The following is a 27,533-nucleotide window of genomic DNA, read 5'->3' on the forward strand; positions in this document are numbered from 1 at the left end:
AACAATAATTCTGATTAGTTAAAATATATATCTCATGATAAAATTAACAGGCAAGATCAAATAAAACAAGAAAGCAAAGCTAACTTCGGGCGGAGCCGAAGTTGATATACCCTTGCAGTTAAATCCGGATATATATCGCAAACATCGGATATAGTTGGCCGATCCTTATGGGAATAGGAATATATAATCCAATTTATTACAATACAAAATCTAAAAAAAGTCCCAAACTTCTATCTTCAAAAATACGAAAGTTAATATTTCTACCAAATACCATTTCCGATCGTTCAGTTATATGGCAGCTATAGGATATAGTCGGCCGATCCTAATGAAATTTGGTAGGTCGGATCAACTGACCAAATATATAATCTGTACCAAGTTCCAGCTTTCTATCTTCAAAAACACCAAAGCTATACCATTTCCGATCAATCAGTTATATGGCAGCTATAGGATATAGTCGGCCGATCCGAGCCGTTCCGACTTATATACTGCGTGCAAAGGAAAGAAGGGTGTGTGCAAAGTTTCAAGACGATAGCTTTAAAACTGAGAGACTAGTTTGCGTAGAAACAAACAGACGGACAGACAGACGGACAGACGGACATGCTCATATCAACTCAGGAGGTGATCCTGATCAAGAATATATATACTTTATAGGGTCTGAGATGTCTCCTTCACTGCGTTGCACACTTTTGACCAAAATTATAATACCCTCTGCAAGGGTATAATAAGTAGACTACGACTCGGAAATCAGTCCGCGGGGATGGGAAATTTCTCTGCCCGAGCTCTGTCACACACACACACAGTATAAATGTGTGAAACGTCATGCTCACAGCCTACTTTCTGCTATTCGTTACTAATACTAATGCGTTAAAATCATATCAATGTATTGGGGTGCCGACCACTGACATAAACCATACACTTGTCCCAAAATCACCACTATTAGAAACTAAATTTTTAACAAGATGCATTTAAAAATTTAACTGAAGACAATGTTCCTACCTTCCTGCAGAAAGCAAACATTTATTATCTTATATAAAAAATTAAAAATAAATAATAATATGGTTACCATTTGCAAAAACATGTAAATACATACTAAATTAAAGCTAAAGACATTAATACACCCGAAGGACTAAGATACCAGTGCCTAGATCTTAAGTAGTATAAGTTTTGTACGCTTGCATTTTTTTTATAAAGCGCCCTAATTTTTCCCGCATTAAGTCTTTATTTTAATAATTAATTAGTCTCCATCTTGTTGAAAAATGATTTCGATATGGGGTAAGCACATTTTTCAACGAAAATTGGGTGGGAGATTGGCCTTTAAAATATTATGGTAATGTTTCACTTAGAAGAAGTGAAGGAGATAAAAAAAACACCCTTTTTTAACGAAATATTTTAAGTTTAAATAGCGTCATCAAGGAAAGAAGGTTGTGTGCAAAGTTTTAAGTCGATGCCTTTAAAACTGAGAGACTAGTTTGCGTAGAAACAGACAGACGGGCATACTCATACGGACATGCGCATTTAAACTCAGGAGGTGATTCTGATCAAGAATATATACACTTAATAGGGTCGGAGATGTCTCCTTTTCTGGGTTGCACACTTTTTGACAAAATTATAATACCCTCTTCAAGGGTATAAAAAACTGTGTTTTTTTCGCTTAGTGGATGCTCTGCTCTCATTGTTTTTTGCTGCTTACGCACACACTCAAATTTAAAACACGTGTGGTTTTGGCTCAGCACTGCTCTAACAGACATTAGGGGTTAGCCCAGGTGGGACAAAACTTCGTAAAAGATACCATATAGAAAACGAAAATTAATCGAAACAAAAACGTGGAAAGATTGTTACTTATGATCCGAAAACGATAATAAAAAGAGTCTCGGGATTAACACAATAGATTAACACACTATTAATATTAAAAATTATTGAATATTTGAATTTTTTTTGAATCGTATTTAATGTTAATATGAAGGGTAAGGGTATCGTAAATAGGACCAGTAAAGGGTATCGTAAATGGTGAGGCCCAACTTTTCTGCGATGATGGCCACGTATGTAGGTGACGAGCTTTACTTGTTGTGAGTTAAGCCAAAGTTTATGCAGTATAAATGTAGATGGGACATCAGGGCCCAAAACGGTCAAATATTCTGTCAAGCTCTTTGTTTCTGCACTTGCGACTGCGTAAAAATGTTTCGAATGTATCTGTTGATTCCCTAGATCGATTCTTTGTTTCTAAAGCTATAAGTTTTTTAATAAGGAAAGTTGTACCACAAAATTTTTTTAAATTTTTCCAACAAACATTCTCAAATCTTTTTCGAATTTTTTTATAACAAAATAAAAAACAACTTTCAAGTGGACAAATAGATAAATATAAAAAAAAGAATAAATCAAATTTTCTTTTTAGCTACTCAGCTAATTGTAGGATCGGAATGGTTAAGTGTCACTCGACGCATGTTATTAAAGAAAAAAAAATTTTTTTCAATGTCCTCACTAGCCCAGATAAATGTTCCGAAAAAATGGAATAGGGAAAGAAATTAATGTTATAAATATTTCAGTATATATAAAGTATATATAAAGAAGAACATTATAAAATTGTTAATTCCTCGTCATGCGGTTCGTCACCTCGTGTATTGTCATCCACAGCGGTAACTAAATGAAAAACAAAACACAAAAATGTAAGAAAATTAAAGGTATTAAGTTATTTAGTTATTAAGCATTTTGAGTTATTAAAGTGTGGCCAATTTTTGTGTTTGTTTAAGCACAATTTAGCCTTTTAAATTAATTATGCATACAAAATACTTACATTATTGCAATTTCTCGTCCATTTACATTTCAATGTTAACCCATTGAAAAACCAATGGACTAAATTAGCCGATTCTTCAATTTACATAAAAAAGCCTATTTACACAATTCACGATTTTAATTACTTTTGAGTGTTTGTGGTCAAAGTACTTTACATATATTTTTTTTTGGAATTGATAATAAAGTCAGTTTTGTTTCAACCGCTTATAAAAGCTCACACCAGAATATTTATCGGTTAGTTGCCAATTGCTTCGCAATTCGTTAATACGCCTTCAATTGATTTAATGTTATCACCGCGATCATATATAACGGTATAAAAGTCTTTTAATCTTGAAAAAGTGCGAAAAAAATAACCAAAACCTCAAATGGAGATGGAAAAAAATAAGAAATATTCCCGCTCTCGACCGGAAACAGACGGGGATGATATAGTGATTTCAGGAATGGCCGGAAAATTTCCAAATTGTAGCAACATAACAGAATACGAGTTCAAGCTGTATAACAAGGTTAGAAACGTAGTACTTAAACGTAGTCATAAAAAAGAACTTCAAACGAAAAAGTATCGAAAAATTCGGAAAATAAAGCATACAAAACATTTTTTAAACTGTGAATTGGTATCGAATGCTATATCGAAAAAATATTACGTAATAATTTAAAAAAGTTTTTAAAACTTAAATTTTTGCATTAAAGTTGCATTAATATGTACAAAAAATGTGGTTGCTATTGAAAATACATATTTGTATATAGGAAAAGATAATTTTTATTTGCAGTTTTATGGAAAAAAGAGCGATTAGAAAAGAAAAAAAGAAAAAAGAGCATTTAGTGACAGTTATATTTATATTTCACTTTATATGTTCAGTTTTCACTTATTTTTATACCCTTGCAGAGCGTATTATAATTTTGGTCAAAAGTTTGCAACGCAGTGAAGGAGACATCTCCGACTCTATAAAGTAAATATATTCTTGATCAGGATTACCTCCTGAGTTGATATGATCATGTCCTTCTGTCTGTTTCTACGCGAACTAGTCTCTCAGTTTTAAAGATATCGACTTGAAACTTTGCACACACCCTTCTTTCTATTGTGCGCAATATATAAATCGGAACGACCGGGATCGGCCGACTATATCATATAGCTGCCATATCGGAAATTGTATAACTTTTTTTGAGGTGTTTTTAGAGTTAGAGAGTTCAAATTTACGAATGCTATTTTAGCAAAATTCTACAACATGTTAAATTTCATAAAGATCGGCCGACTATATCCTATGGCCTATGGCAGCTGCCATATAACTGATCAATCGGAAATGACCCAACTTTCGCGTTTTCGAAGATAGAAAGGTGGAACTTTGTACAGATTTTATTTTTGTTTAGTTGACCCAACCTACCAACCTGTTTTTTGGTAGAAATACCAACATTGGTGTTGTTGAAGATAGAAGTTTGGGACTTTTTATACCCTTGCACAGGGTATTATAATTTTGTCCAAAAGTGTGCAACGCAGTGAAGGAGAAGGCCGGGATCGGCCGACTATATCCTATAGCTGCCATATAACTGATTGATCGGAAATGGTATAACTTTGGTGTTTTTAGAGTTAGAGAGTTCAAATTTAACACGAGAGCAAAATAATACGACATGCCAAATTTCATAAGGATCGGCCGACTATATCCTATAGCTGCCATATAACTGAACGATCGGAAATGACCCAACTTTCGTGTTTTTGAAGATAGAAAGCTGGCACTTGGTACACATTCTATTTTTGGTCAGTTAATCCGATCTACCAAATTTCATAACGATCGGTTGACTATATCTTATAGCTGACATATAACTGAACGATCGGAAATGGTATTTGGTAGAAATATCAACTTTCGTATTTTTGAAGCTAGAAGCTTGGGACTTTTTTTTAGATTTTTTATTGTAATTAATATGTTTTATTATGATGTAACCATAAAGATCGGCCAACTATATCCGATGTTTGCGATATATATCCGGTTTTAGCTGCAAGGATATATCAATTTCGGCTCCGCCCGAAGTTAGCTTTGCTTTCTTGTTTAGATTTCGTTTTGTAATGAATTGGTTATATTATGATAATCTCATATAGATCGGCCAACTATATCCGATTTTTGCGGTTTTAACTGCAAGGGTATATCAACTTCGGATCCGCCCGAAGTTAGCTTTCCTTTAATGTTGTATTAGTTTTCGTCAAATCCAGTCCGTTAACCAAATTTCAGATTGAAAATGAAACAGCGTCAACTGAAAGGTTTTTTATTCTTCTTTCGACGGTGCCTAGGTAATTAATTTTCAATTTGAACTTGAAAAGTTCGCTTTTTGCGTTTTTGTAAAGATATTCTTTTTGTTAAGGATACTTCTAAAACACTAGTAGGCGGGCACTATTCCATGAGCACATAATTATATATAGCCGAAAAATTTAAATCACATCGCGAACAGGACTCAACACGCATGTTCGTGTTGCACGCCATCGTATTTCGCGTGTTCGTGTGTGCTCGTGTTGCGCACTTCAACACAACAACAAAGCAACACGAATCAAAAATTTTGACTTTTTTTGTCTTATTGGCAACTTTTCTTGACTGCACTATTTTTTAGTACATAGATGGGCAAGCCCATGGCTCCTCGGGCTCTCAAGGCTCCCCCCGTTACTCGTAATGTTTGGCGCCAGCAAATCGGGGTAGACGATAGAGTCGCGCGGTCAGTGAGCCGTGAAGATTTACAAAAAAAATGCTACACAAATTCCGAGGCAGGTAGCGGCCCGATCCCGCGGTCCCGAGTTTGCAAAAACAATTATTAAGGGTGCGTTTGCGCACAACGCGACGACAACCATCGCGAGGGTGGTGGTTGTTGTTGTAATTTGTTGTCTGGCCGAGCTGCGGCTCCGACCGTTAGACAGGCCCCAGAGCGAATTCTTACTCTTTTTCTTACGCTCATCGTTTGTTCATCTCACGCTCATACTATAATTAAATGCTTTCTGTTTCCCAGTCTCTGAACGGAGCTCGATGAAGAAGGTTGGCCTGCGCTTCGGTTGATCTTTGTATGTATGCGTGTCACCCATTCACATGTGTGCGTGCGATTTCGTTTCGAAGTCAGAGCACCATGATTTTTTCTTGCTTTTCAGGCTTGCTACCCTAACTGCTGTATGGTTAGTGATACAACACACACGATCAAATTGTTCCTTTAAACTTGACGCTAAAAAGAAAAAATAAATGGAGAGTCGATTATAAATTCAGGAAGCGATTCGCAAAAGCGACGAAAAATTCAGATTAATTATGAATGTGAAAGGCAAAAGTCTTGTTTGGCGTCATTTATTTATCTGGGCTCTACAAGATATTATTGTTTATGAAAAAGCTCACTGACTCAACATAAAAACATAGGCTGTGAGCATGACGTTTCACACATTTATACTGTTTGCGTGTGGCAGAGCTCGGGCAGAGAAATTTCCTATACCCACGGGATAGGGCCCTGCCGACCACTGCTTTAATAAGATAATTTGTGTCGATTTGCCCGAGGGCTATCGGATTCACTGAATTTGGGCTGAAGGAGACATTGGAGTCTCCAGACAAAATATTTTTCTTCAACAACATTCTAAATTCGAAAACGCGTCAATTGTCCTCAATCAGCCCGATCCGACAATGCATTTAAAAGTTACATAGATGGGACATCTCATACAAAGAAAATATTCTATGTTTTAATTTTTTCCGTCGTGGAACACGCTGTAAAAATGAAAACATTTCATGAGGGAAAGAGAGAATTCTATTTTTAGGTCGTAACATCGTTGGAACGATGAAAGTTTGAAACGTTCAAATTGAACCAATGTGAGAGCAAAGAGATCAGAAATATCTTCTTCTATTCTTACTCTTCAGCTCTGTTTTTGGTATGAATTCTAGCGCTTACTTTAAAACCAATTTTAAGTATCGGTAAATCAACTTGAAGGGTAGTCTAGATGGAAAGTGCGCGCTCCTTATTCTTGAGGTCCTGGGTTCGATTTCATTAGTGGGCGGTTTTTTTTAATTTTAGAAAGCTTTAGTTTTCGGATTATTTTTATATTTACTTTTACTTTTTTATTATTTTTTTCACTTTTCATAATTACTTTATGATTATAATTTGTAATTGCATTCTATTACAATTTATGTAAAAATAAGTGACGGACGTTTCGAATAACAAAATGCCGGACGGACTCCCTTGAAATTTTATTAGCCGGAGATAATGAAAAATTAAAAAATTGTACAATTGTAAAATTAAAGAAAAATAATACAATTAAAGAAAAATAAAAAAAAATTTATTATAAAAGAAAGAACAAGTTCAATGCCTTACGAGGATTTGAACACGGAAAAATTATACATAGAGTAACTACTATATGTATCACGCTACCATCCTGTCTCGATCTGCGGCGATTAAAAATACTATTTGTTTTACCAACTACCACATCGGCGCATTGAAAACAGAAACAAGAAATTGAAATGGAAATTTTGAAGACAAAACATTTTTAGGCCGTCGTGCGAGCAGTCACACATACATACAAAGGCTCACATTTCCCTTCAGTACCATTCCTCAAGAATTTCTCAAGGAAACCTTAGGGAGACGGAATTGCCACCCAGGGAATCCTCGGGGTATATTTCATACAAACCATCAAGGAATTTCCATAGAAGAGTTCCTCGCATCGGGGAATTCAGACTCCCCGGGGAATTCTCAGGGAGTTCTGCAGGATTCTATCAGCAATTCGACGTGAATTTCGAACTAAATACCACTTGGGAATTTACAGGTAAAATTGAGAGGAATTAGCCGGGATTCGTAGGCGAATTCACTGAAGAATCAGCGAGGAACTGTAAGGATTTCCACCCCCACCTTTCCTTTCAATAAAAAAGTAATAAATAAATAAATTAGTCATTTTTACAAATTATATATTTTACATCTTTTTTTTTGGCAAGTTTCCCAAAACTTTCTCCGTCGAGTTTCCCGGAGCCAAGTTAGATATACTATCTGTAAATAAAATTAATAGAAATTAGATATTGCTTACGTTATTTGTAATTAAAATACATACCGATCAAAACTCTATAAAAATTTGAAAACGCCTTCAATTTTTTCCCCACTAACTTCGTTTATGTTATATTGGACGATCAGCTCCTTAACAAAAATATTTTGTAATATATTTAAATAAATAAATAAATAAATAATAACATAATACGTACAAGTGGCAAATGCCGTTTAATAAATATATTTACATATGTACATACATAAATATGAAACACTTTTCCGAGCGGCAAATGCCGTTTAATAAATATATTTACATATGTACATACATAAATATGAAACACTTTTCCGAGCGACAAATGCCGTTTAATAAATATATGTACAAAAGGACGTTCAATATAGTCACTTTAACTCAACAAACGCTTGTGATTTATGTGCAACTTGAACATCAAATGGAAAGAGAAGGGGAGAGGCAAAACGAAACCGAAAATTGGCAACCGAAAATTCTGGCGCGTGCCAGGGTATAGTCGACCAAAGCAATGCCTTGTAATTAGAATCGCACAGGGAAAAAAATCAAACATAACATATTGGCTTTGCCTAAAGCAAATTATTTATACATTTTAATATACCATATAATTAGATAAGAAAAATTAACTAAATATATCATTTTAAATATATATAAAAATTTCAACATATTTTAAAAAGGGTATTCTGACGTCGCTTCCATCATTTGGTTTTCGACACAGATTTTTTTTCTTTCCCTTCCCCCCATTTACATCTTTCTAATTGTCTCTCTGTCGCGTGCCGCTGCTCCGAAAATATGAAGTAGAAGCTTCGAGAATCATCGTCGAAAACCGAAAGCAGGTAGAAGTTTCGTTTCCCCTTTCGTTTCGGTCTTGAGTAAACGAAGGCTTCGTTACGAAGCCCATGCAATTTGATTTTGTTTTTCGGACATGTCGCCAAGAAAAAGCCGGGAAGGGAATTTTGGTACTGAAGGGTTTTGTTTACGGATACATGTAAAGAGTAGAATCGTATGCATGTGCGTTCCCCCCTCACCAACAAGCTCGACGAAAAAAGTTGACCGTTTTGGGCCCTGGTGTCCCATCTATGAATGGAAAAAAGGTGCGTGTATGAGTGATTCAGTCCGATAGTTTCAAAACTGAGAGACTAGTTCGCGTATAAACAGACAGACGGACAGGGGGACATGCTCATATCAACTCAGGAGGTGATCCTGAGCGAGAATATATACACTTTATTGAGTCGGAGTTGTCTCGTTGACCGAGTTCCACACTATTGATTAAAATTATAATACCCTCTAAGAGGGTACATATAAAGACAGGAGTAGAAAAAATATCAAATGCGAAATGCGAACCATTTAAAGACCCCTTTGATGTATTAACAAATTTGTTATCATAACAATAATAAAAAAAAGACTAAAAAAGCGATTTTTCTAAACATTTTTATTGATTATATTAATTATTAATATTTTGCCCTTTTAAGATAGATATGGTTGACGATGATGAGCGCAGATGGCGTCATTTTAACCCGGAAATACCAAAACGGTCTGGAAAAATTAGTGAGCTTGAAAAGTTCGATGCAACTTTTTTTGGAGTTCATTTTAAACAAGCCCATACAATGGATCCCCAAACTAGAATTTTAATTGAGACTGCATACGAAGCAGTAATAGATTCCGGAATAAACCCAAAGAGTCTTCGAGGATCAAAAACTGGAGTGTACATTGGATCCTGTATATCTGAATCAGAAAAAACATGGTTTTATGAAAAAGTTTCATCTGGAGGATTTGGAATAACTGGCTGCAGTCGGGCTATGATGGCTAATAGAATATCTTACTGCTTAGGACTTGAAGGACCTTCTTTTTTACTAGATACAGCATGTTCAAGTTCAATGTACGCTCTGGATAATGCGTTCAGTGCAATTCGAAATGGGGAAATAGATGCTGCAATAATAGGGGGATCCAACTTACTTCTTCATCCATTTGTAACCCTCCAATTTGCTCGGTAAGATTTATTTTTTGTTTAGTTTTATTTTATTTCTTATAAAATTAAAAATTTATTGATATCATAGACTCGGCGTTCTTGCTCCAGATGGTTTTTGTCGTCCATTTGACAAAAATGCTAGTGGCTATACCAGATCTGAAACTATAAATTGTCTATTTTTGCAACGAAAACGAGATGCAAAGCGGGTATATGCAAGTGTTGTATATTCAAAAACGAATTGTGATGGATATAAGCCAGAAGGAATTACGTATCCATCTGGGGTTGTCCAAGAAAAGTTGCTAAAGAATTTTTATAAAGAAATCGATCTTACCCCTTCTGATTTGGGCTATTTAGAGGCTCACAGTACAGGAACCGTAGTTGGTGATCCAGAAGAATGCAAAGCAATTGATAATGTTATATGTAGTCAAAGGCATGAGCCCTTATTAATTGGCTCTGTAAAATCAAACGTTGGTCATTCCGAAGCTGCATCAGGAATATGTTCGCTTGTTAAGGCTTGCTTTGCCTTTGAAACTGGCTTGATTGCACCGAATATAAACTTTACAGAAGTCAAACCAATTATTGCACCTCTAGCAGAGGGAAGATTAATTGTTGTTGAAAATATAACGCCTCTTCCAAAGCCATACATCGGTATCAATTCCTTTGGATTTGGAGGTGCAAATGCACATGCACTTCTCAAAGGTTTTAACAAATCAAAAACAAATTTTGGGATTCCTGAGGATGATATACCTCGACTTCTTACATGGGCCGGTAGGACAGAGGATTCAGTGCACGAGATTTTTAGCGACATAGAAAAAAGACCACTAGATGCTGAATTTATAGGACTACTTCAAAATATTCAAGAGGAAGATGTATCTGGAATGGTTTTTAGAGGATTTTCTGTGTTTGTAAAACAAGGCAAGGAGCCCGCCAAAGCATTAGTAAGAGATGTTCAACATTACACTGGCCTTCAAAGACCTATCGTGTGGGTTTATAGTGGAATGGGTTCCCAGTGGACCCAAATGGGAAAATCGCTTATGATTATACCACGATTTCGGGAATCAATAGAAATATGTCATAAAACATTATTATCAAAGAATATAAATCTTAAACACATATTAACTTCCGATGACCCAGAAATATATCAGAACATTTTGCATTCATTTGTGGGAATTGCGGCAGTACAAATTGGATTAACAGATGTTCTACGGTCTCTGCAATTGGAACCAGATTTTATTATTGGACATTCCGTTGGAGAATTAGGGTGCGCCTATGCTGACGGAGGGTTAACTCCTGAACAAATGATTTTGGCTGCTTACTATCGCGGTAGAGTAAGTGTCGATGTGGATAAAATAAAAGGATCCATGGCCGCCGTGGGTATTGGTTACAAGACTATTTTACATATGCTGCCTGAATCTATCGAAGTGGCTTGTCACAACAGTGCGGATTCTTGTACAATATCTGGGCCGATTGAGGATGTAAGCAAATTTGTGGCTGATCTTAAAGCGAAGGGTATATTCGCAAAAGAAGTTCCATGTTCAAATATTGCCTATCATTCAAGGTATATAGCCAAAATGGGTCCTCCGTTACTGCAATATATGAGAGAAATTATTCCAAAACCAAAGAAAAGGACTTCAAAGTGGCTAAGTACGAGTGTACCAAAATTAGAATGGGAGAAATCTATGGGAAAAATGTGCTCGGCAGAATATCATACTAACAACTTACTAAACAGCGTGCTTTTTGAGGAAACATTTTCTTTGCTACCACAAAACGCAATGACCATTGAAGTGGCGCCTCATGGACTATTAGGAGCTATTTTGAAGAGATCAATGTCAAATGGAGTGCACATTCCACTTACCAATCGGGGAAATAAAAACAATGCTTTGTTTTTCATGTCAGCGTTGGGCAAGTATGTGCCAGTAAATAATTATAATTAACTTTTTATTGTAAACTAATTTGATATTTAATTCCTATACGCTCAAACTCGTACTCGTATTATAATATTAATTTTAAAGAAGTCTCAACCTTTTATCCTCCAATCATAATTCTAAAGTCATTTCCAATCGTTCTGTTATATTTATATAAAACAGTGGTCGGCACCCCAATACATTGATATGATTTTACCGCATTAATGTTAGTAACGAATAGCAGAAAGTAGGCTGTGAGCATGACGTTTCACGCATTTATACTGTGTGTGTGGCAGAGCTCGGGCAGAGAAATTTCCTATGCCCCCGAGATAGGGCCGTGCCGACCTCTGATATAAAAGCATCTGAATACCTTAGTAGAACAGATTAGTTGTTCAAAAAAAGAATCTATAGAAATTCAACTTCACAAATTTCGATTTTGTAGTTACAATTTATATGGTAACTACCACTGAGCGCGGCAGTCCACGAAGTGACAAACCGTATGCCTCGCGTTTACGAGGAGACACTACAAATAGCCGAAGGATAGGCGTTCGATCCGGTTAGGTGACATACACCATGAAAGGTATTAGTTTCATTAGTTCATTTTAATCCATAAGTTTGTCAAAATTCGTTTGGTTGATTCACTAAATTTTGGTGAAAAGAAGACTTGTGTGTGTGGCAGAGCTCGGGCAGAGAAATTTCCTATGCCCTCGGGATAGGGCCGTGCCGACCACTGCTTTAAAGTCTTCAGCCTTCAACATTTTTTTTTGAAACAACATCCTAATTTTTAACACGCGTCAATTGTTTCCTCTAACACCCCAATCATCCCGGAAAACAATTTTTCCATCGGTTTGTCTGTCCTATCCTATAGTAAAGTCTCTCTAATACTGAAAGCTTCCGTTAAAAAATTTAAAAAAAACCTTTGTAAGTTAAACAAGAAAGGAAGGCTATAGTCAAGTTTCCAGGAACGAGCGGGAAAGAGGGGGTTCCACAGCGCGACAAGTTAAGCTAAAGAAATTTCTCTCTCGATAACGAATGGGGGATAGCCGAGTGGTAGAGTGCTTGGCTGATGTGCAGAGTGAAACAAGTTCAAATCAGGTTTGAGTCATTCACTTTTTGTTTATTTTAAATCTATATATATTATTTTTTAATTGTCTTTAAGTGTTTTCCAAAATTTACAATCCAATCAATAAATATGCAAAATTTTAAAATCAGTTTGTAGTGGAATCCGCTGTAAAAATCTCTTTAAGTGCGGGTTCTACGGCGTATTGACAGGCTGCGTCGTAAAACCCGCTGTAAAAATGAAAACATTTGGCTCACAGATGAGAGAACGAAAGAGAGAATTCTATTTTTAGAACTTAACATCTTTGGAGTGATGAAAGTTTGAAACGTTCACATCGAACCAGTGTGAGAGCAGAGATCAGAAATATCTTCTACTATCTTCACTCTTCAGCTCTGATTCTGCTATGGATTCTCGCTTTTATTTCAATACCAACTTGAAGTATCACTATATCAAGTAGCCTAGATGGATGGCGCACGCTCCTTACCCTTGGGGTTCAGGGTTCGATTATATGAGTGAGGTTGTTTCAATTTTTAAAAAGTGAATTTTAGTTTTTTGAATATTTTTATAATATATAATTGTTTTTTACTTTTTATATTTATTTTATTATTATTTCTAGTTTCTATTGTCGTAAAACTAGTTTTATTTCGAAAAATTAGCGGAATGGGGAAAATAGTGACTGACGTATCGTTAACAAAATTGCGGGTAACAAAATTAAAATTCTCTTGGAATTTTATTTACCGGTCATAATTTTCTTTAATTTTACCGGTTTTTCTTCCATTTTACCATTAAAGATAATTAATAATAAAAAAAGAAAAACATCGAAGTCCTAAAGTAGGATTCGAACCTTGGAAAATTTTACAGAAAGCCACTACTCTATGCATTAGGCTACCACCCTGACTCGACCGGTGTTGAACCAAAATAATTTTTTCGAAATTCATATTATACCAGGTTGGTTTAGTATACAAGGTTTACCTAAACTCCTGTAAGAACCCAACAACTCACCGATCTATATAATTGCGATATATATACAAGCCTAACTGCAAGGGTATATCGGTTCTGCCCAAAGCTGCCTTTCCTTTCTTGATTTTATTTAACGCAGTTACAATTGAAACGAATGGGATATAGTAATTTTTTTTATACTTAAAACATTACTAAGAAACTAGGTATATTGGTCATTAAGGGGAGGGTAAGGTCAAATCATGCGAAAAAAGCCATGTTTTTGTGATTTTTTTCCTGACGACACAGTTAAAATTTATTTATTCAACCAACGGTATATTAAAGTATGACATTAGAAGAATGTTTTATCAAATTTTTACAAAAAAATATTTAAAAATATGGCAATGGTAGCAATTGTCCGGACGTGTCACCAAAAAAAGTTGAATTGCGGTGCTGGTGCGGTCATAACTCGGTGCTGGATCATTTGTAATCAAAAAATGAAAATTCATTCGTTAGATAATAGTTCGCTCCAGGTAACGCTGTAAAGGTTTTTTGAAAATTGCAATTTTTTAATTTTTTCGAAGACTTTGAAGTGAAAAACTCAATATTTTGGGAAAAAATCGGTTAATTTGTCATTGCAAAATCAAAATTATGAACAAAAAAAAAAAAACTCGACAGCGTTACCTCGTAAAATATGTACAGAAATTGTATTTAAAATTTCAAAAGGATCGGTGCAGTAGTTTTGAAGTTATGAGGGGCACCGACTTTGAAAACGTGAGTTGTGGGAAAAACGCTTTAAAGTTTTAAACACAAAACAAATCCAGTGTAAAACGTTTACAAGCAACTTCATCAATAACTAATAACTTCGTCAATTTTGCTTTAATTGACTTGAAATTTTGACACAATATTCTTCAAATATTATGCATTCAATTTAAAAAATAAAAAAAAAATTAAAAAAAAAAAAATTTAATACCTTACCCTTCCCTTAAAAATACATAAATACTTTTGTTTATACTTAAAATAGATTATTAAAATACTTGATTTTAAATTTTAGGGACAGAAAAGGGATATGATAGAGTAGAGACCGTTCAAACAGAAGACCCTAAGTGAGTCGTGGTGTGCATACATATGTCAAACTACAATGGCTAAGGAACAGAGGACTAGAAACTTTAGTTCTCTATTCCTTAGCCATTGTAGTCGTTCTATTAGGAATATAGAAATTTAAGTAGGCTAGTAAATGCTGGGTATTTGTTTAACCAGCTCTCTACACCATTGATGAGGGTATGTAGAAAAACTACACCCATCATTTTCGTACGATTGGTTAATGCTGGTAAGATTATTATTCAGAGTCCTACTTGCTACTTTATGATGGGAGATGAAGATTACATCGCAGATTGACATCCTAGTTAGGACCTCTAAGTGAAAATGTTAAGAAATTCGCTTAAGTAGTAAAGAACTTGATTCATTTTATTCAAAACAGAGTAGGAAATCTTAAATCGGACGAAGTCATACTTCCTTGGGGGATAGAAAATTACAACTCTTTAACTCTAAAAAAAAGGTTTTCCTATCAACCTGTTATTGATAGGAAAACCTATTTGTTGCCTATCAGCTATAAGATATAGTCGGCCGATCGTTATGAAATTTTGTAGGATTAACTGACCAAAAATATAATTTGTACCAAGTTCCGGCCTTCTATCTTCAAAAACACGAAAGTTGGGTCATTTCCGATCGTTCAGTTATATGGGAGCAATAGGATATAGTAGGCCGACTGGACATGAAAGTTTTTTATTTAGTTTTTTTGCACCTGCCGAATGAGAATAATTTACTATTCTCATTTTACTAAAAAAAATTTACTAAATAAAATATGTACATACACGTTGCGAGTAAGAATAGTTTTTGTCCAGTTTTATTTACCTATATTGCATTGATTCACAATAAATTGCATTTAATTTTAAATAAAGCAAACTTAAGGAAAAATAAAATTGTTAAAGAAAAATTGATCTTAAAAAATTTAAATAGATATTTAAAATTTTTTTTAAACCTTGTTTTTTTACTTGAATTATTTCTTTGCGAGACTTACAAGAGGTTCCTAATCCAATCTTAAATTTTACTTAACTAATTTTACTAACTAACTTAACTAAAAGTCATATTGACTGATACAGAGTTAGACGGCACTAAAAATCGATTGCTGGGTTAGGGAGGTCGTTGCGTCGCAGGCGGGATCCGCTGGAAACCCGAGTCAATCCCCGAGCGGGGAAATTTAGGTGCGAGGACACTTTTTCATTGTAGGGCACTTTTTGATTCTGGACTTTGTATTTCACTACGAGGATGCCCAGATCCCGGTGGATGTTTCCTTGCGAACAAGGTGCTCCAGAGATAGTTCTCAAGATTTTTGATTGTGTTGTATGCTGCTCGCGCTCCCCTTTAGGACTGAACTGAAGAGAGTAGCGATCGTGAGTTTATGATCCAGTGGATGCTGCTAGCTTTTAGTTTAAGTTGCCTCTTCTTGCATTCGATGTGTTTACTCAAGGCTACTAAATTGGCTTGAGGGATCGGCATACCGTTTAGTGAAATAGGAGGGAATGTTTTTCTATTAAGAGTTACTACTACATGTTTATAATTTTGTTCGCTTTTTTTAATGCGCCAGTCGGACGGACACCTTCCCACTACTCTAAGATGATTAGCGAGTTGGTTAATTGTTTGGGTTGGGCATATAGAGCGCCTAAGAATAGCGGTATCGTAGGCGAATGTTGATGTTCGTGTCTAGGAATATCCGCAGTGTTCAGATTATACAGACAAGGGCGAAGAAAGCGCTTTGTGGCACTCCAGCTTTGATATTGTACTCGCCCGAAGTAACCTCGTTGCCTCTCACTGAGAATATCATACTGTAAAAGTACGACTCAAGTTAATTGTGGGTGTATGTTGGCGAATTCGTTCTAATTTTGAGCATAAGTCCATTAAGCCAAACTAGGTCGAAAGCTTAAAATAAGTCGAGAAAAATAGCGCTACACTATTAGCTTTCCTTGTTAGGTTTCTTCGGAAGCCAATTGGTAGCAAGCATTTGTCAATCAATTTAGACGATGTGGGAAATAAATAGTATTTTCCATGCTTCGGTATCATTATGGTAATGGATTTCATCCACTTTTTTGGGACATAGCCAAGATCCCATTAAATAGTTTACAGACGACCTCTATAGTGGATTTTGGCAGTTCCATCAACATCTTTGGCGTCAGAAGGTCACCACCGGGAGCCATTTTTGGTTGTAGACCTCTTATGGCTTTATCGATTTCGATTGGCCGGAATGAGGGTGTAGTTGGCAGAGCGCTTCTGGCTGAATTAGTGGCAGGAGGAATGAATTCAGGATTTGGCTTCAGCTCTGTCTTCAAGCCCAGCACCCCGAGGAGATTATTATTATGGCGTGGTCGTTTCAATTGGGGCGCTAAGATTTGGATGGGCCCTCCCCTGGGGACACTTTCTGCTTGTTGGCAAAAGATTCTGGATGTACCTCAGCTGTGCATTTTCTTCCTGTTGGTGAAGAGCCTGGTCAAGTGATCTATGTAGTTGCTTCCTTAAGACGTGGCTTTAAAGCTTGTTATCTGCTGTTTTGCCAATCACGACGCAAGCGCCCCTCTTCTCATACGAGCTGTCGATTTGCTGATTGAATTTGTAGTATTAGTTTTGAACTATTTATCCGACCTAGCGCTCCGGAGTTAGAGTGTGCCCTTCCATTGCGCTTATTCCTTTCTTTTACACACTGTTAAATATGATACCATTTCTTGTAAGTTTTACTAAAAAAATGGCGTAAGACTCCGAAAAATACGACAAAAATTCAAAAATGTCAGTTTTTTGTGTAAAAGTTACACTTTTTGTTTTAGAGTCTAAAGAATAGAAGAACTTATTTTCTTTTAAAATCTAGAACATTAAACTATTGAAAAACGGAAATTTTAAATCGGAAATTTTAAAATTTGCTTAAAACGACGCGTTTAGGAATTTTTAAGCGCAAACAAGGCTCGAAAAAAGGTTTTTTCCAAATAAATTAAGATTTTGGGGAAATTACAATTATTTCAAACACGGTTTTGTACTATACTCAACCTAATAAACAATTCCAACTATGTCACTTTAAAAGTCGTTAAAATCGTTCAAAGTTCCAAAACTTAGAAAAAATATGATCCATAGAAATTCGCAACTGTTCCAAACCTACCCAGTTATTGCGACTTATAGAAAGAAGCGTGTAAAAAGAAAGAAGAGTGTGTGAGAGAAACTGAGAGACTAGTTCGCATAGAAACAGACAGACAGATGCCCATACAGGCTGACGGAAATGCTTATATCAGCTCAGGTGATCCAGATCAAGAATATTTAAAAATACCTATTTTTTGGAAAGTTATTAAAAGTAAACAACAAAATGTTTTTCATATTTTCACAAAATATATATATAAAAAACATTTTCTTAAAATAAGTCGCAATAAAAAAAAAATAAAAATTACAATCGAATTTGAAGTCATTTCATAAATAAGTGAAAAAATAAAAACCTGTTAAGCTTTGTCAATATTTTTCTTTCTAGAATCTATCAAAATGGAGTCTTGGTACCAGCTGCAAAATTGTACAATGCTATTGATTTCCCGGTGTCTCGAAACACACCAAAAATTAGCTCCCTTATTCGCTGGGATCACAGTGAAGATTGGTTTGTGACGAAATACGAAAATATGAAAACTAAGTCTAGTGGAGAACGTGTTTTTACAGTTAATTTAGCTAGTGATAATGAAGAATTTATGAGTGGCCATGTTATAGATGGAAAAATATTGGTGCCAGCTACGTGTTACCTTCAATACGTTTGGGAAACATTTTCATTAATGTATCATGGCCCTAGTTACATGGATGTTCCGGTTGAATTTGAAGATGTGTGCTTTCTAAGAGCTACAAATATGCCAGCTAGTGGAGAGGTAGAATTAAACGTGATGATTCACTACGGTACCGGTCGTTTTGAAGTAAGTATAGTGCATGAAGTTATTTAAATTGCAACTATTAGGTTGTTTCAGCTTAACAAAAATACTAAATTTGTTTTATTCTAGATAACAGAAGCTGGAAGCTTAGTTGTCACAGGAAATATTCGAGAGATAAATAACCCCACAATACCTGAAGTTTTTCACTTTCAAAAAGAATCAAATTTTCCAATGATTTCAAAAAAAGACTTTTATAAAGAACTTAGATTGCGCGGCTATCATTACAACGGAGCGTTTAAAGAAGTTTTTAGTGCTCGTTCGGATGGACTTTTTGGACAAGTTGAATGGCATTACAATTGGGTCACCTTCATGGATGCCATGCTTCAAATACAAATACTTGGAACCGATTCGCGAACCCTTTTACTGCCAACAAAAATCAGACAGCTTAGAATAAACGGAGTGCATCATTTTGATTTAATGACTAAGATGGATCCAGATAACCGGATCTTTGATGTATATGTTGATCATAAGTATGACCGTATAATAGCGGGAGGAATCGAACTTATTGGACTGCATGCCAGTCCTGTTCAAAGGCGAAGGCCTCCTGGGATTCCCGTTCTTGAAAAATATTTATTTACACCATATTGTTCATCAGCCCTTTCTATTGAAAATGCCACAAGGGTTTGCGTCCAACTTGCACTTGAGAATAATCCTACATTGAAAATGAAGATTGTCGAAGTGGATACAAATGGAAAAAAACCTGTAATAAATATGTTTTTAGAATCTATTGAAGATTTACCAGTCATTACTGGGGAATACATGTTGTTGACTTCACAAAGTTTAGAAGAAATTCCAGGTGTGCATATTGAAAACGGAAGACTTTGTACTCAATCAAATTGTCTCTTTGTTATATGCAGTGGATTTGAAGGAGATAATAACAGAGATGTTATTGAATCTTCAAAAAAAGCATTAGTTGATAATGGCTACTTACTTGTAAGAGAAACTGTTTTAAATATGAAAACAACAGAAATATTAGATGAGTTCCGAACAATTTCTATTATACCAATTGATACAAATGATGAAACATTTTTTTTACTTCAAAAAGTGCCAAACAAATTACAAATTCAGCCAATAGTTGTAGAAGTATCTGAAAGTGATAAAGATTTTGAATGGATTTCACATATACAAGCTGCGCTAACCACAAAAACGCCAGTAATAGTATATTCGTTTAATGAAATATTTAGCGGAATATTAGGCTTTGTAAACTGTTTACGAAAAGAACCTGATGGAAATTTAATTCGTTGTTTTTTAATTGATGACATTAATGCTCCTGCATTTGATTTGTTACACCCTTTATATTCGACACAGCTTTCATTAGGAATGGCGTTCAATGTTTTTCACAATGTAAGATATAAGAAATGAATAACATGTATGTTTTTATTACTCCCAAGTATTCGTAGACCACAAGGTTTTATTGTAAAACCAACTTTTTGCTGTTTGTCAGTAGATGGCTCTAGTAGTAAGAGTTCGGTCTGTCGGTCTGAGACTATAAGAAACGTATACATTTAAAGATTATTTATAGCAACATATATGAATTATTCCAAAATGGCTGCTACATTCTGTAGCATCAATGCAGAAAGTTGTATTAAAATAGTTTGAATCTTCAAAAAAAATCGCGTTTAAAAGTTTTTGTATCAGGCACGCTCCGGTGTTTACTTTTTATACCCTTGCATAGACATCTCCTGACCCCTGAGTTTATACATATGTATGTATAAGCATGTCCGTCTGTTCATCTGTCTGTCTGTTGGTTTCTGCGCGAACTAGTCACGCATTTTATAAGTCGGAACGGCCGGGATCGGCCGATTATATCCTATAGCTGCCATATAACTGAACGATTGGAAATGATCGTGTTTTTGAAGATAGAAAGTTGGAACTTCCAACCGACCTACCAAATTTCATAATGATCGGCAGACTATATCTTATAACTGCCATATAACTAAACGGCATTTTGGTATTTTTGAAAATACCAACTTTGAAAATAGAAGCTTGGGACGCTTATATTTGCAACATACATCCCATTTTAGCTGCAAGGGTACATCAATTTCGGCTCTGCCCGAAATTAGCTTTGTTTTTTTCTTGATTTAACTTTTTGTTATTTAAAAAATAAATTTTTTTATTACGAAAAGTTTTGACGCAAACAAAAAAGGTACAAAACTTTGTTGAATTCACAGTGAATTTGTTAAATTAAAAGTAAAATTCACTTCGTAAAAGTTTTTTAAGGATGTAGTCTCATGTTCCGGCCTACTTTTTAGAGGTTATTTCAAAAATTTTTTTTTGTAATAAAAAATAATGCGATCGTTCCAATTTTCAGATATGTTTTTATAGGCATCATAAACTATTTGAAAATATTTTGTTTAATTTATTCTTGTGTAGTTTAATACACTTTATAGCATGCTAAATTATGCATATAAAAAAAAAAGGTAGGTCTCTGGCGCAGGTGATTTCGACTGCTAGAGTCATCCGAAACAAAAAATTAGAATAGATTATTGTTTTGTAAGCATATGGCTCTGTCCCGTACTAGAATGAAATATTTTCATCAATAAACAACAAAATGGCGAACTAACAAAAAAAAAAATTTTTTTAATTTTAAAAATTTATCTTAAATTAATGATAAAAAAAAAACTAATCATTAAAAATAAATGATTCTAGTACGGAACAGAGGTGTTACTTTTAAGAACAACATATCATAATTTCAGCTAGATCGGTACCATAGAATTTTGTGAATCACCTGCGCCGCACACAAAAATGTCGTTCCGAGAAAAACGCGTTTAAAGTATAGACGCTACCGAGAAACTCATACTTTTCGGTGTAGGCGCGCTCTCGATTATGGGCTGTATCTCTGTCATTATTTGATATTTTTATTTGAAACTTTAACAGTACATTCTTAATAAACAATACTATCGAAATGCGTGAAAAAAAAATCGATTTTTTAAACCTCACACATGAGACTACATCCTTAAGTTTGAAGTGGCAAAAAAAATAATCTAGTACCACATAGCCGAGAAACGCGACTAAAGCTGTTATTTCTTCTTGTTGTGTATAAAAACATATAATATTATAATTATCGTATGATGGTGAATTAAGTCTTATGTTTTTGTCTTTAACAGGGACTTTGGGGCAGCTATCGACATCTACTGTTGCCCAAGTGTGATAAACTCATCCCTAGGTTGGACCACATCTATGGAAATGTTTTACAACGTGGAGACCTCTCCACTTTACAATGGCTAGAGGGTCCACTTAATCCACAAAACTGCATTATTAAAATTGCATATTCTTCATTAAATTTTAGAGATGTTATGCTTGCTACGGGTCGCTTAGCGGTTGAGTTATATGGATCTAGCCGAATAGATCAAAACTGTGTTTTAGGATTTGAGTACTCTGGTATTAATATGTTAACCGGACGTCGTATAATGAGTATGGTTGTTAAAGGCGGAGTAGCTTCATATGTCGAAAAGCCTTCAAAACTAATGTGGGATATTCCTGATCATTGGTCATTAAAAGAAGCAGCCACCGTACCAGTAGTTTATGTAACTGTCTATTATGCTTTCTTTATGATTGGTAACATAAGGAAAGCAAAAACGATACTCATACATGCTGGATCTGGTGGCATTGGACTAGCCGCTATTCGAGTAGCATTAGCTTATAACTTGGAAGTTTTTACAACCTGCAGCACACAAAAAAAAAAAAAATTTTTATTGGATACCTTTCCGAAACTTAAAGGTAAAATTTGTATTATTAAACCCTATAAAGTACATATATACTATTACCATAAGCAGGATCACTTCCTGAGTGTCTGTATGTCTGTTTCTACGCGAACAAGTCTCTCTGTTTTTTTAAACTAATGATTCAAACTTTGCACACCGTTCTTTCCTTGCCCGCAGAATGCATGAAAACCGGAACGTCTGCGACGCTCGACTATATCATATAGCTGCTATATAACTTATTGATCGGAAATGTCATAATTCTGGTGTTTATAAAGAATAAAGATAGGACTTCTCATAGAAAAAAAAGTGTTCCTATGGAACGTGAGGGTACCAAAGTGCGACAGGCTAAGTTTAGGAAATTTTTCGCGCGACAACGAGTTAGGGATAGCCTAGTGGTAGAGTGTTTGGCTGGTGTGCGGATTGGAACAGGTTCAGATCAGGCTCGAGATATAGTATGTATATATATATATATATATATGTATATATGTTTATCCGCTTATGTGCCTGTGCAGTATTGGCAGTATTCATAAATAGCCCAACTATTGTTGCGGCGGCTGAGAAAGAGTAGTTCATTAAATTATTAACATATATACATATATATATATAAATACTTATTATATACCATCTGAAAGGTATTGATGTGTAGATCATATATATACATATATATTGGATCTGGCTTCTACGGATCAAAACATATATAGATTCAATCTTTATTTTCAATTTTTAAAATAAAAGTTATCGAATAATTTTTATTTTCCAATTTATATAATAAAAATTGAAAATAAAAGTTATTGCGTAATTTTTATATAAAAATGGATACTTAATAATTATTACTAATTTTTTATTATTAATATTAGTTTTAATTATTAAAAATCAATTTTTTTCGTAAAAATTAAGAAATTACTTTTATTTTGTAATTTTATTGCTTTTTTAATTATAACCGTTACAGTCCCTGATTTAGACCCTAACATCTTTGACATTGACCCAAGAGAAAAGAGATCAGATATATCGTCTACTATCTTTACTCCTTAATTCCATTATTTTATCCTTGTACTATGACACCATGTACTATGTACTATGTACTATGTACTATGTACTATGTACAATGTACTATGTACTATGTACTATGTACTATGTACTATGTACTATGTACTATGTACTATGTACTATGTACTATGTACTATGTACTATGTACTATGTACTATGTACTATGTACTATGTACTATGTACTATGTACTATGTACTATGTACTATGACGCCCCTCACCAACAAGCTCGACGAAAAAAATTTACCGTTTTGGGTCATGATCTTTGGTTAGAATTAGAGTGGTTTGAAGTTTAATGTTAGAGTGATCCGACGTACCACAAGTGGACGACTATATCTTATACGATCTGAACGATCGGAAATGGCCAAATTTTATGTTTTTGAAGGTGGAGATAGAAGGTTGAGACTTCCTACAGGTTATATTTTTGGCCAACTAATCCGAGCTACTCAATTTTATAAGGATCGGTCAACTATATTCAATATTTGCGATATATATCCGATCTTAACTGGAGGGGTATATCAACTTCGGCTCCGCCCGAAGTTAGTTTTCTTGTCTTCTTTTTAATCCTCTTTGTAATTTTGTCCATTGCAGAGGCTAATATTGGAAACTCTCGAGACACATCGTTTGAATTAATGATTCATCGTGAGACTAACGGAAAAGGTGTTGATTATGTGTTGAATTCATTATCAGAAGATAAGCTTCTTGCGTCAGTACGTTGTCTAGGAAAGTCCGGCCACTTTTTAGAAATTGGAAAATTTGACATGGCTAATGACAGCAAGCTTGGAATGAGCTGCTTTTTAAAAGAAATAGCTTTTCATGCAGTACTTGCTGATAATCTTTTAACTGCTTCAGATGAGGAAATTTGGGTAAAAAAACATAAAAATCAAAACAACAAAAAATAATCCAAAATTAATAATTTTTTCAGCATTTAAAAAGTATGATAGATTCTGATATTTCTCAGGGCATTATCGTACCATTACCGGTTACGGTATTTCCGGCTCATGAAATTGAACAGGCTTTTAGACATCTCATCGGTGGTAAACACATAGGAAAAGTTGTAATACAAGTTCGTGACGATCCGGAAGATCTTGCAACGCTTCCTGTTTGCGCTATAAGTCAAATTTACTTTAAAAAGAGCTTGTCCTATATCATACCAGGAGGCCTTGGTGGTTTTGGCATGGAATTGGCTGATTGGATGGCCATCCGTGGGGCACGTAAAATTGTTCTTAGTTCCAGTCGAGGAATAACGAAGGATTACCAATCATATAGAATTGCGTAACTATTTATAATATATTTTAGTAAATAAAAAATTAATTTTTAGGTATTTTTAGGCTTTGGAAAACGTATGGATGCGAAATTATCGTTAGTACCGATGATATAACTACAAAAGAGGGATGTCGGCAACTTATTTACAGAGCTGAATCTTTGGGTCCAGTGGGTGGAATCTTTAATCTCGCAGTTACATTACGAGATGGACTTTTTGCTAACCAAAATGTGAAACAATTTGTGGAATGCTTTTTACCTAAAGCTACAGCAACCAAATATCTCGATGAGCTATCCCGAGTTTTATGCCCAGAGTTGGAGTATTTCACAATATTTTCAAGCGTTTCATGTGGTCGGGGAAATGCAGGCCAAACAAACTATGGAATGGCTAATTCTATTATGGAGCGTATCATCGAATGCCGCCACAAGGATGGATTACCAGCTAAAGGAATTCAATGGGGTGCTGTTGGAGAAGTGGGATTAGTGGCTGATATGGCTGATGATAAAATAGATATGGAGATAGGAGGTACGCTTCAGCAAAGAATTTCATCATGCCTTCAAGAACTTGACCGTTTATTGAGTGCTGAAGAACCAATAGTTTCAAGCATGGTTGTCGCCGAGAAAAGATCAGGACGTTCAGGAAATGAAAATATTATTGATGCTGTTATGAATATAATGGGCATTAGAGATTTAAAATCCGTCTCTTTAGGAACCACATTATCTGAAATGGGTATGGACTCATTAATGGCGGTTGAAATCAAACAAACCTTGGAACGAGATTTCGAATTGATTTTGACTCCACAAGACTTACGGTTGCTCACTTTCCAAAAGCTTCAAGAGTTTGTAGATGCAAAGAAAAAGGAAAATAATGATGGGCTTCCTATGATTTTTGCATCTGATAGTAAGCTTTTAGGGATGGATTTACTTATTCGAAACTTGGGGGATGAAGTGCACTGTGATAAAATTGTGGTTCCTTTAGCTACCCGTGCAACGCTTTCAAAAGAAAGTCTTCCTCCCAATATTATTATACCTGGATTAGAAGGTACAGCTGGACGGGCATGGTATCAATTAGGATCTGCCCTACACAGTCGTGCCATCGTCTTACAGCTACACCAATTTTCAAATTTACTAACCGTAAACGAAATATCCGAAATGAGTATTGAAGTAGGTACAATAACTTTTAAAAATACACATTCTATTAAAATGTATTTTTTTTTTAGCACATCAAACCCATTTTGAAGCCAACCGAACCATTTTACATAATTGGGTATTCTTATGGAACGCTTGTGGCTCTAAAAATTGCGCAGTTACTTGAAACTGCTGGATTCCGCGGTCATATAATGTTGCTTGATGGAGCCCCTTACTTTCTAAAACGACTAACAAATTTGCACTTAGGAGAACATTTTTCAGAAAACGATCTTTATAATTTGCTTTTTTCTAGTATTGTGAACCAAATATTTCCTGATGAAACAAAAGAATCAGCAGCTCAGATTTTTCAAAAAATTGACAACGTTGGTGAAAAAATGGCTTTATTCATGGAATATGTTGAAAAACAAAATGTATACTCCAAGGAGTACTCCGCAACAATGGTAAAAGCTATGTTTAATAGAATAAAAATGACTTCAACTTTAGATGTGGAAAGCTTCGGAAGCCTTAAAGCACCCATTACTCTAGTCCGTCCAGCGGAAGTTTCACTACAAGATGTTGAAGAAGACTATTGTGTTTCCCAATTAACGTCTGGTAAAGTGACTCTAAAAGTAATTGAAGGAAATCATACGACCATGTTAGATAATCCAATTTTAGGTCAAGTTATAAATGATTTTGACCCTTCTCTCCTAGATGATAAAAATTTTGAAGAATATATTAGAAATGATAAACCAGTTTCTGTAGTGTAAATGTATACTCTTGAACTATAATTCATATAATTACAATTAAAAACTGTATGATTTGTTTATAAGTTAAATCATTAAAATTGATATAATATTTTGTAAAATGTTTTCAAATTAAACTTGAAAATAAAGTGAATCTTTCATTTATTTTGTGTCAACAAATCTAAACAATTTCGTTTTAAGCCTAATCTGTCATTTTCTCACTTCCTCTTAAGCGAACGGTCATCTTTTCATGTGCGATCATCTTTTTTACTTACTTGAGAATCGAATTTTGAGAAACTTCAGATTTAACTTAAACCGCTTTAATTCAATTCGAATATCGTTTAATTTCAATTCCAAGTATAGGCTATCTCTGCTTTTTCCTCTTCTTTTGTTTTTTTCTTTCGTGTGCAATAAATGTCTTATCTCTATTTCTGCAATTTTCCTTTGCTCTCCAAAGCTTCCGCTTCGGCTCCAATTTGGTACAGTGGTTTATGGTATAGTGTTTATAAACTTTTTATATTCTTAATTTCAAGATATCAAGATCCATATATGATTTTTTAAGATATCTACTAGATTGGTCAAATTTTACCATGCCTAATGCTGAGTTGAAAATTCATCTGCGATCTGCGTAAAAAAAATGTGTGGCTTTGTATGTATGTGTCACTGCTCGCAAGACGGCGTAAAAATGTTTTGGCTTCCAAATTTCAATTCCTCGTTTCTATTTTCAATGCGCCGATGTGGTAGGTAGTAGAACAAATAGTATTTTTAATCGCTGCAGATCGAGACAGGGTGGTAGCGCAATGCCTAGAGTAGTTACTCTATGTACAATCTGTGTTCAAATCCTCGTGATTTGAACTTTTGAACTTTTTTGAGGACTTTGAACTTTTTTTTTCTTGTGTAAATATTTTTACTTATACTTACTTATTAGTTATTTTTACAACAATTGTAACATAAAGCAATTAAAAATAACAATAATAAAGTAAATATATAAA

General features: G+C 34.8%; 1 protein-coding gene and 1 long non-coding RNA gene across 5 annotated transcripts; one reads left to right on the forward strand and one right to left on the reverse strand.

Annotated features, from left to right (window-relative positions):
- Window positions 1-3,012: 3,012 nt before the first annotated feature.
- On the forward strand, window positions 3,013-26,706 carry FASN3 (Fatty acid synthase 3). 3 transcript variants are annotated; one of them, XM_043211791.2, is made up of 10 exons: window positions 3,015-3,293; window positions 9,262-9,779; window positions 9,847-11,664; window positions 18,220-18,643; window positions 18,728-20,002; window positions 21,766-22,378; window positions 23,999-24,273; window positions 24,333-24,682; window positions 24,739-25,834; window positions 25,891-26,706. In XM_043211791.2, exons 1-10 carry the CDS (start codon window positions 3,156-3,158, stop codon window positions 26,563-26,565), a joined length of 7,182 nt encoding a protein of 2,393 aa, XP_043067726.1. In that variant the 5' UTR covers window positions 3,015-3,155; the 3' UTR covers window positions 26,566-26,706. The 3 variants fall into 3 exon arrangements, with proteins under 3 accessions (XP_070137195.1, XP_043067726.1, XP_070137194.1); XM_070281093.1 differs by lacking the exons at window positions 3,015-3,293; window positions 9,262-9,779; window positions 9,847-11,664; window positions 18,220-18,643; window positions 18,728-20,002 and adding an exon at window positions 21,629-21,695; XM_070281094.1 differs by lacking the exons at window positions 18,728-20,002; window positions 21,766-22,378; window positions 23,999-24,273; ... (1 more) ...; window positions 24,739-25,834; window positions 25,891-26,706 and having other exon boundaries at window positions 3,013-3,293; window positions 18,220-18,339; window positions 18,399-18,461.
- On the reverse strand, window positions 7,675-26,988 carry LOC108129673 (uncharacterized). 2 transcript variants are annotated; one of them, XR_001773574.3, is made up of 3 exons: window positions 26,817-26,988; window positions 7,832-7,914; window positions 7,675-7,770 (listed from the first exon to the last, which is right to left on the reverse strand). It is a non-coding gene; the product is annotated as an uncharacterized lncRNA (long non-coding RNA). The 2 variants fall into 2 exon arrangements; XR_011443120.1 differs by lacking the exon at window positions 26,817-26,988 and adding an exon at window positions 7,980-8,190.
- Between the last annotated feature and the right edge of the window lie 545 nt (window positions 26,989-27,533).

This window comes from Drosophila bipectinata, chromosome 3R (assembly GCF_030179905.1).
Source record: "Drosophila bipectinata strain 14024-0381.07 chromosome 3R, DbipHiC1v2, whole genome shotgun sequence".
Taxonomy (NCBI): domain Eukaryota; kingdom Metazoa; phylum Arthropoda; class Insecta; order Diptera; family Drosophilidae; genus Drosophila; species Drosophila bipectinata.